The 9,782-nt window shown below is 36.0% G+C and overlaps 1 protein-coding gene and 1 pseudogene across 1 annotated transcript; one reads left to right on the top strand and one right to left on the bottom strand.

Annotated features, from left to right (window-relative positions):
- Nucleotides 1–511: 511 nt before the first annotated feature.
- fbxl15 (F-box and leucine-rich repeat protein 15) lies at nucleotides 512–5,751 on the bottom strand. Its single transcript, XM_016459464.1, has 5 exons — nucleotides 5,644–5,751; nucleotides 4,593–4,752; nucleotides 2,920–3,422; nucleotides 1,581–1,788; nucleotides 512–1,405 (listed from the first exon to the last, which is right to left on the bottom strand). Exons 1-4 carry the CDS (start codon nucleotides 5,724–5,726, stop codon nucleotides 1,599–1,601), a joined length of 936 nt encoding a protein of 311 aa, XP_016314950.1. The 5' UTR covers nucleotides 5,727–5,751; the 3' UTR covers nucleotides 512–1,405; nucleotides 1,581–1,598.
- Nucleotides 5,725–6,932, top strand: LOC107667873 (epididymal secretory glutathione peroxidase-like; annotated as a pseudogene).
- The last annotated feature ends 2,850 nt before the right edge of the window (nucleotides 6,933–9,782 follow it).

The raw sequence follows: 9,782 nt of genomic DNA, 5'->3' as shown, positions 1-9,782 counted from the left end.
ACTCCAGTCCATCAGTTAACATATTTAGTGTGTTTGTAAGAAACAAATTCATTCTGACGGCACCCATTCACTGCAGAGGATCCATTGCTGAGCAAGTGATGTAATGCTAAATTTCTCCAAATCTGATGAAGAAACAAACTCATCTACATATTGAATAACCTGAGGGTGAGTAAATTTCCAGCAAATGTTCATTTTTGGGTCAACTACTGCATTAACATACCATGCGATCCAAGAAAGACCAGATAATATTTCAAAGCATCGTATTGCATAAGACTTTATACTTTCTCAGCAATTTGCATAAAACATTTATGCACTCAATTCACAACCACACATTTCCAGAATTATACAAAAGCAAAGCACATTAAAGCACAGTGCATGTGCAAAAATCATATACCATCGTGATATTGTTCAAATGTGGAATAATTATCCAAGAAAAAAAAATGTCATGTTACAGTATCTTGATACTCCTTGAAATACTCATAAAGCAACAAATACAGAGCTCCTAAAAGTCCTCCAGCGTACAAAATAAGCACATAGTGATAGCTAACCACATACAGACCTGGCCATACTTTATAAATGTTTCAGTTCTGTAAATTTAGGATCTTGATGGAATATTATGAATGCAACATACAGAGAAACACCAGCAAAAAGTCCAATTTGATAACAATATTAAATATACTATAAGATTTGTCTTATTTAAACAATGCAACCCTGTGAAGTAAATCAGAACCAATATTGATTTTCCAGCTTTGATCCTTTTCACACTGAGGTTTCAAAGTGCATATGAATCAATATCCATACAAGTCACATTTAAATAAAAATCTATAATGTATATAGATTCCTATATACATAATGTAGTATAGTTCCTAAACATGATGCCATTCTTATCTATTATTAGATTAATGTGAATTAAATCAACACAGAGCTCTAAATATGCCAGTTAGCTTCTGTAAAACACGACTTGATAGCTCTCTGGATTATTTCAAGGAAGATCTGCGTTCCCGTTTACAGATTTGTCTAATGAAGCTGAGAGAAACTCTGATGGTCCAGTAAAGCTGAAGGACTGTAATGTTCAGATGTACTGCAAATATTTCAGTATTTCATAAGTGCAAAATGACACATCTTTTGGTTCCTGCATGAAAACATAAAGCTGCTTCAATAAGAACTTCCTTCTAATGATTATCATAAATACCACTAACAATGGGACCAGACTGGCTCGAGTCGTCATTCTGAAAGCCTGCAGCTTGGTTTCAAACCAAAGAAAGTTTCTTAATTGCTAAAATACACTGAAACAATCAAGCACTTGAAATGTGGATTTGTTGTTGTGTCTTCTGTGATATTGCATTGGAGTAAAAGTGTGTCGTTTCAAAAGTCGCCTTCCAGAGTATCGTGGATGAGAGAGGACCTATGAAACAAAACATACATTTCACACAGGCTTCCACTAACTTAACTACATTAAAGCGACAGACTAACCAGAGGCACTACATTTTGATAAAAGGTTAGAAGTATAAAATGTTTTTTGGAGATCAGAAACATAGGTTAGCTTTGAGTTCATTGCCAGTTCTGATCTGGTACCTCACCTCTTCTGGACTGTTGTGCTAAATCTGCAGGTTAATGAAGGGAGCGAATCCCACCACGTCCTGCAGCAGCACTAGCGCCCTCTGCAGGGGAGGCTCCACATCGATGTCCACGTTACGCCGGCGCAGAACGCCCAGACTGGACTCGGTTACGTTGTGACAGTGGTTCACCTTGAGAGACTGCAGTTTGGGGCAGTACTCTGCTAACGTCCTGAACACAGATAAACAAAAGTTATTGAAAAGCTTGGTTTGCAGGAAATGCTGCTCCACATTAATCATCTCGATAAGGGCTCTGAGTTTGGGTCGCTTATAATGTGCAACATGCACCAAACATCTTCCCAAATTTGTAGTAACAAGTGTTTATAAATGGACTCTTGTCAGCTAAGCTTTAAACCCTATTTGCGGTTTTCTGCTAAAATAAACTCTTGATGGCACATTTGAAAATTAAGAAATTAATACAGCCATAAATCTTAGTGTTGTCATTTTACAGTTGTACTGTGAAATAAAATCATTGCATCTCAAAAATATATTTATTTTACAGAGCAATATTACAATAGCAATTTTGTTTCATATTTTGATTTAGTTATAATAATAATAATAAAGAAATAAACAGAATTGTTTTTATTTTACTGTCATATAATACATTTTCTTAAATAATTTGTTTTATTTTACAGTAAAGTTTTACAATAGTAGTATTTCTTATTTATTGGTATTTTAATTTATTAATAATAATACTAAACATACAATAAATAATGATAGTGATTCTTATTATTGCTACTAAATTAGTTTTCTTAGTACTTAAATTTAGTAATAATAACAACAACAACAATCATTAATTCTATTATTATTATTATAATACTATTAGTATTAATTTTTAGTCATATACAAATAATCACTACATTTATGGTCAAATTTTGCAGTCTTACAAACAAGCAGGACCTACAGTATAATAATAATAATAATAAAAATAATAATAATAATACTAAAATAAAAATCTGTAGTAATAATAATAATAATAACAATTTTATTAAATTTTGCAGTCTTATAAAGAAGCAGGACCTATAATAATAACAAATAAAAATCTGTAATAATAACAACAATAATAATAATAATTATTATTAAATTACATATTTTTAGAACCTAAATTTAGTTACATTTAATAATCTATCTATCTATCTATCTATCTAATTCCTGGCCAAACTGAGCAGCTGTTTTTTTTTTTTATAAATTGCAATTAGTTTTTTTTTTCCCGGCAACGTTTAATTTTTCCCTAAATCATGCATTCCTAATCAGATATGTGCTTTAAAACCGGCTGCATGTTATCCACAAACACCCGCCGCACCTGATGGCTTCGTTTCTCACTCGCAGGCACCCAGTGAGGTCCAGCTTCTCCAGCTCTCTGCACTTTTTGGCCACCTCCTCCACCGCGGTGTCCGTGATGTTGGCGTTAACAGCCACGGAGAGCGAGCGCAGCGCCGGACACTTCCCCGCCAGGTAGCACACAGCCTCGTCCTTCAGCTGTCTGCAGGCGGTGACGTCCAGCGAGCGCAGGTCCGAGCAGTGATCGGCCAGGCTGCGCAGCGCCAGACTGTCCACCCACTCGCAGTGCTCCAGGCTCAGGTGCTGCAGCCGCGGGCAGCTCAGAGACACGGCCACCAGCGCGTGACGGCTCAGGTGAACGCAGCCGCGCATGTCCACACGCAGCAGGTGCTGGTTCTGACCAATCACCGGCAGCAGCTCTTTGTCCGTGATCCAATCAGAGCAGTTGCTGACGCAGAGGTGGTGGAGAACTTGGTTGTGGTGAAGCATTGAGCAAAAGGCTTCTTTAGGAATGTGAGGCCCCGTCTGAGGAGAAACACAGGAACGACAGTATGCAAGATTGATGAAAAAGAGAATATTTGCCCAATATTCCAGCAGCCTTGGATCTGAAATGCTGGTACAATGTAAAACTACTGATATGCTGATACACACGTTACATACGGTTCTCTCAGAAGTTTGTCAGTACGTTTTTTTTTTTTTTTTTAAAGAAATTAATACCTTTTCTTTTCAATAAGGTCACAATTACATTATATTATATTATTGTTAATTCCACAAATTTCAAATATGTGACCCTGGAGCACAAAAGCGTCATGTCAGTCTTATGCACACCCCTTCAAGTAAAGTGTTACCCGAAAAATTGACCCTTATGACTGGTTTTGTGGTCCAGGGTGACGTATATACAAATTAGGTATACAGCATAACAGCAATATTAAAATTCAGGTCAATACACACAAACTTATAATTATTTTGATAACCAATAAATAGCAGATATTAAAATTACAATTAAAAACGATATATTTTCTCTAAATAAACTAAAAATAACACAAAAAAACAAATTCAGTTGCTTTTAATGCTGCAAGTTAATTTGGGTATAACAACATTATAATGTACAGTATGGAAAATGGATATTAATTTTAAGTTTAATGAACGTTTTTAAATATTCACTTTAAATGAGTGTTAGATGATGACACATTAGCAAACACAAAACCAACAGGAACTGATACTGTTAAAATTAAAAACTTCTAATATCAGCCAATATTTGATACGGAACTGATATACAGTACTTTTCTAAAGTTTGGGGTCAGTGGGTCTCTTTTTTTTTTAAAGAAATTAATTTTTTATTCAGTAACTATAATTTATAATACACAGCAAAACATCACAGGAATAGATTACATTTAAAAATATATTCACATAGAAAACAGATATTTAAGTTGTAATGACATTTCACAATATTACCATTTTTACTGTATTCTTGATCAAATAATGCAGCTTTGGTAAATAGAGACTTCTTAAAAAACATTTACTGACCCTAAACTTTTGAATGGTAGTATGGTGCATCCCTAATACAAATATATAAGTTGTTTGAGAGGGCAAGGAGTGCTTTAAACTGTCAAACAGACTTATACACAGCAAGAACACTTGTGCATTTCATCTGAAAGTGAAATACTATAGGTACAAAAGTGTTTTTTCCCTCACCTGTGCAGGGTCAAACTTCCGGCAGTTGGCCAGATACACCTGGATGAGAGAACGAAAGCTCTTGCTGACGCACTGTAAGCTGACCAGGTGACGCAGCGGCAGGTAACAGAACACGTGTGTAACTAACACATCCTCCCACGGCAGGTCCAGCAGCTGACATCTGTCACAAAACACACACCTCAATCACAAATCTGCTCAGCAATGGATCCTCTGCAGTGAATGGGTGCCGTCAGAATGAGAGTCCAAACAGCTGATAAAAACATCCCAATAATCCACAAGTAATACACACCACTCCAGTCCATCAGTTAACATCTTGTGAAGTGAAAAGCTGCATGTTTATAAGAAAGAAATCATTAAGGCTTTTCAACTTCAAACCGCCGCTTCCGGCCAAAATATGAGTCCATAATCCATAATAACGCTTCCTCCATTGAAAAAAAACGTCTTGTCTGAATCAGGAGAGAAATCTGCACAGATCAAGCACTGTTTACAAGCCAAAACAGCTGGAAACAAATATGTGGGTGGATTTTGATGTGAGAGACAACATGAGATGAACTTTTTCACTGGAGGAAGTAAGGAAGTGTCCAGAAATGACAATTTAAAGTCAATTTAAAGTTTTTGGACTCTCATTCTGACGGCACCCATTCACTGCAGAGCATCCATTGGTGAGCAAGTGATGGAATACTACATTTCTCCAAATCAGTTCCCATGAAGAAACAAACTCATCTACATCTTGGATGATCTGAGGGCGAGTAAATTCAGCAAATATTCAATTTTTGGGAGAACTATTCCTTTAACATGCATGCATACAAAACAACACAGCAACTGTCTTATGGACACACTGACATGACAGCTAGTTTTAACATGCAGATGCACCCACTATATCACAGAAAATCAGTATTTACTGATAAAAGAATAAAACACCTCATGTTGATCTGCTGCTTGCATGCATTTACAGGATGCATCTCTGTCTGTCTGTGCAAGCAAGTCAGCAAACGCGCGTGTTTTTCTGAATCCGTGCACAAACTCCTGCATCTCTCTTTATGAAATATACCTGTGGCTTTGGCTTTGCGTGCGTTCTTCAGGTTTTTGATCCATGCTGATACTGTCCTCTGATCCGCGCACATTATTTATCATGATTGATAAACAGCTGACCGGCTCATCCGGGTTCTGCTGCTACGGATTCAATAATACGTCGGTGACTCACTGCTGCCATCTAACAACCTGGAAGAAGAAGGGATGCTGAAAAGATAAATGTCATGGATGTAGACAGACAGAGCCAAATGAATGCCAGACAGACCGATCGTTGTGTATGTATGTGTGATAAACAAGTCTTCAAACATCTAAAAATGACTAAAGATAAAGTTTAGGGTGACCATACGTCCTCTTTTTCCCTAAATTGCCTCGGGTTTTCAGTTCCACAAAAATATTCAGCAGCACAAGTGTTTTCAACATTGCTAATAATCAGAAATGTTTCTTGAGCAGCAAGAATGAATTCTGAAGGATCATATGACACTGAAGACTGGAGTAATGATGCTGAAAACTGAGATTTGCATCACAGGAATAAATTAATTTTTAAAATGCATTGAACTAGAAAAGAGTTATTTGAAATTGCAATAATATTTCACAATATTACTGCTTTTACTGTATTTTTGATCAAATAGAAGAAGAGCAGGAAAGCAGAAGAGACTTTAAATTGCTTTAAAATTTGAAGACTGTCAGTAATAACTGCTCTTCCCAGAGGAGAACCATGCAACCCTGAATGCTTTGCAGTATGTGAGACCAGGACGAGGCTTCCTCCCAAACTTCCCCATCTTCTGATGAACATCCTCTATACGCCTACCTGAAGGTACAGAACAGGCCACCGATTGGAAATGATCATTTCTATTTAGAACTTACACTTTTCTGCTGCGACCTTGTTCTTCTAGGAAACTCTGCCGTTTGTTAACCCAGTCATTGGAGACATCAGGAAGCTCTCCCATTAAAGCCAATGACATCCGACGGAACTTTGAGAAGTTTCTCATCACCGCAGACGGAGTGCCCTACAAAAGGTGCCTAATTCAGAGTAATCTGCATTTCGTGTCCTAAACCCTACTCAGATATGGTAGGGTTCAACAGAATGCCATGGTTGACCAGTCAGAGTGAAGTATTTCATAAAGCAATGTGATAAGTGAATGCAATTAGCATCTGTAACTCTGTTGAGTTGTCTGTTTCAGGGATGATCCTCATTGTCCATTTGAAGAGGTGGAGCGGGACATTGCAACGCTTCTGCAGGGAAGACATTTATCATAACCCATCCAACAGCAGCTCTCTGATTATGATTCAGCTCTGGATTCATTCAGATTCAACTGCTTCCTCTTTCCTAGATCCATTTCATGTGATTGATTGATTCAATCAGTCTGTCATGTTTGAGTGAATCTCACGAAACATGTCATGAAATGTATTTCACTTCAAAATCAATTGAAAAAATAAGGATAGATGTATCATTTTTATTGTAGTATCTTTATTACCTTGTGCTTTCTGACTTAATTTTCATGACAATTATCAACATTTCCCCCCAAATTCTCATTGTTGTAAATTATATTTTATTTAAACTGTTAAGAATTTATACATTGTGGTGTTATTTGTTGTATTTATGCTGCTTTAATTAAAAAAAACTGAAACATTTGGCAGAATGTGTGTAGTTGTCATAAAAATAAATTCAACAACAATTTTACTAGTCTTAAAATAGACATCTTTAAAAAGAAAAAAAGAATAAATGAAAGAAAAAACAATAATTTATAACTTTTTATATTTTATTGTAATTTCAGAAAAAATATATGATCTATTTATCTTTTATTGTAATTTCAGAAAAAATATACATTAATTAAATAGTAAAAAATCTATACATTGTGGTAATATTTGTTATATTTATGCAAATTAAAAAAAAAGTGTAATTGTCACATTAAAAAAATTATAATCCTAAAATAGGTTTCATTTTCTTTTTTAAAATTACAATTAAGTTTCAAATTTATTCTTTTGTTTCTGGGGTGAAATATAACTTGAAATATAATATTCTTTATGTTTCGTGAGATGCATCCCTCCACATCCAGACTATTAAAATGTCGGAATTCTGCACAGAATTTGAAATTGTAAACCTCTGATAATTCCATCTGTTCAGCTGCATTATGGGTCAACAGAAAGGCTTTAGGTTGTGACTCAGGACAATTTTTTTCTCTGAAGCATCTCTTCTTCAGTGCGGCAACACAGTGACGATCCCTCAGGAAAAGCCGTGTGGCAGCTGAGCTGGATCTGATGGGGAAGAGTGATCATTCGCTCAGATCTGCTCCTGACCCGAGACGCCCGCTGAGACCAGAGACCCGCAGAACACTAATACCATGATAACTGCAGGAACAGCGAAGATGTTTTTAACAAAGGCTTTAGGTTGTGACTCAGGACAATTTTTTTCTCTGAAGCATCTCTTCTTCAGTGCGGCAACACAGTGACGATCCCTCAGGAAAAGCCGTGTGGCAGCTGAGCTGGATCTGATGGGGAAGAGTGATCATTCGCTCAGATCTGCTCCTGACCCGAGATGCCCGCTGAGACCAGAGACCCGCAGAACACTAATACCATGATAACTGCAGGAACAGCAAAGATGTTTTTAACTCTACAGGTGTACTTCTGCTTTATTCTGAAAAATTCATTCATATAGCACAGTTAAATAAAGTTTCAATGTGAAACTAAAATAAATGATTAAATCGAGGCCTGTCCAATAGCAAAAATAAATAAATAAATTAATTTAATTTAAATTAATCTTTAAAATATTAAAATAAATAAATATATATAAATGTATTTATTTTAAACATTCTGACATTATTTTCAATTTCTCACTTCAATCAATCAATCAATCAATCAATCAATCAATCAATCAATCAATCAATCAATCAACCAATCAATCAACCAATCAACAGCTATTCATTATACCATTATATTTAAATGAATGAAGGAATGGTAATAAAATGCACATATACTTTTAGGTGAACTATTCATTTGAGATAAAAATCACATTCTGTATTTTTTTACACATTATATATGTTTAATTTAGGATCATTAATGTTTTCTGCAGTATTTTCATATATCACATTAGCCAGACTGATTAAATAGAATCTTAATTATGAACTCTAAATAAATGAGAAAAGGTGAATAAATAAAAATAAAATAATAATAATAATAATAATTTTAGGAGAATTTTTCCTTGAAGAGATGAAATTCCATTCTGAGTTTTGAGGTCATGGCATGTATTCTCCACTAGATGCCAGTGTTGTACAGAGGTCAGACTACAGCACTGCTTTAAACAGTTTAACAGATTAATTTATTTAAACAGTAAGAAAACAATAGAGATGTGCTTCTCAAAACAGAACAGAAAATCGAATAGCATTTATAATAGAAGTATATCTTTAAATTGTGCAGCAGCTGCTGCAGGTGTGTAGAATACAGTCATTCTCTTAATTATAGACTGTAAAATACAGTTACACATGTGTGATTACAGACTGGAGAACTCATACTACATGTGAAGCATGAAATCTGCTTCGTGGCTTTTGCTCGGGCCGCTGCTCTCCGCAGAGACAGACGCCTGATTTCCTGCTTTCTTAATTGCATCTGACTGTCGATTTGAGCCGCTTATAATGAGCTGCTCACTAAAGCACATGTTTTGGATGTTTCTGCTGTCACTACAGGAGCATTTGCATGTTTCTGGCAGAGAAATGTGTGTGGAATTACATTAAATGTACAGTAATTGTTCTCTTTGGTGGGATATCTCAATTGAACTGAAACGGCTGTAATTGCTTCATATGCCATCATGCAGGTCAGACAGCTCTGAATATTGGGCCTAACCTTGTGCGCTGTCATAATTTCTGCCATTATAATTAAGGCTTTTGAAAGCTGGCAGCGGTTCATTAGGGCTAAACTGTGTGTTTAGTGAGAATATGGAAGATTATAGATTTATTATACTTGACTATAAATAAAACCACACACACACACATATATATATACTGTATATATACTGTCGCGGGGTGAATGAGAACACAGACTCGGTACTGATAGAAAGAGCCCCGGAGGGTGATTTATTGCCCACACACTGATCACACGTGCTCGGAGGAATGGTGCTCGGTGCCCGTCTCAACGTGGTGCTCGTGGGGTGAAGGGCCGTGGCGC

This window comes from Sinocyclocheilus anshuiensis, unplaced genomic scaffold (assembly GCF_001515605.1).
Source record: "Sinocyclocheilus anshuiensis isolate Anshui unplaced genomic scaffold, SAMN03320099.WGS_v1.1 scaffold493, whole genome shotgun sequence".
Lineage (NCBI taxonomy): Eukaryota > Metazoa > Chordata > Actinopteri > Cypriniformes > Cyprinidae > Sinocyclocheilus > Sinocyclocheilus anshuiensis.
Note: the sequence above shows the minus strand (reverse complement) of the source record. Positions and strands in the feature narration are given on the sequence as shown.

What these genes read in the sequence shown, in the direction of transcription:
- fbxl15 (XM_016459464.1), bottom strand. Translation starts at nt 5,726, where the DNA reads ATGATAAATAATGTGCGCGGATCAGAGGACAGTATCAGCATGGATCAA. An exon ending in ACGCAAAGCCAAAGCCACAG is followed by an intron (nt 4,753 to 5,643) that starts GTATATTTCATA and finishes GTTTTGTGACAG; the next exon opens with ATGTCAGCTGCTGGACCTGC. An exon ending in GGAAGTTTGACCCTGCACAG is followed by an intron (nt 3,423 to 4,592) that starts GTGAGGGAAAAA and finishes GTTTCTCCTCAG; the next exon opens with ACGGGGCCTCACATTCCTAA.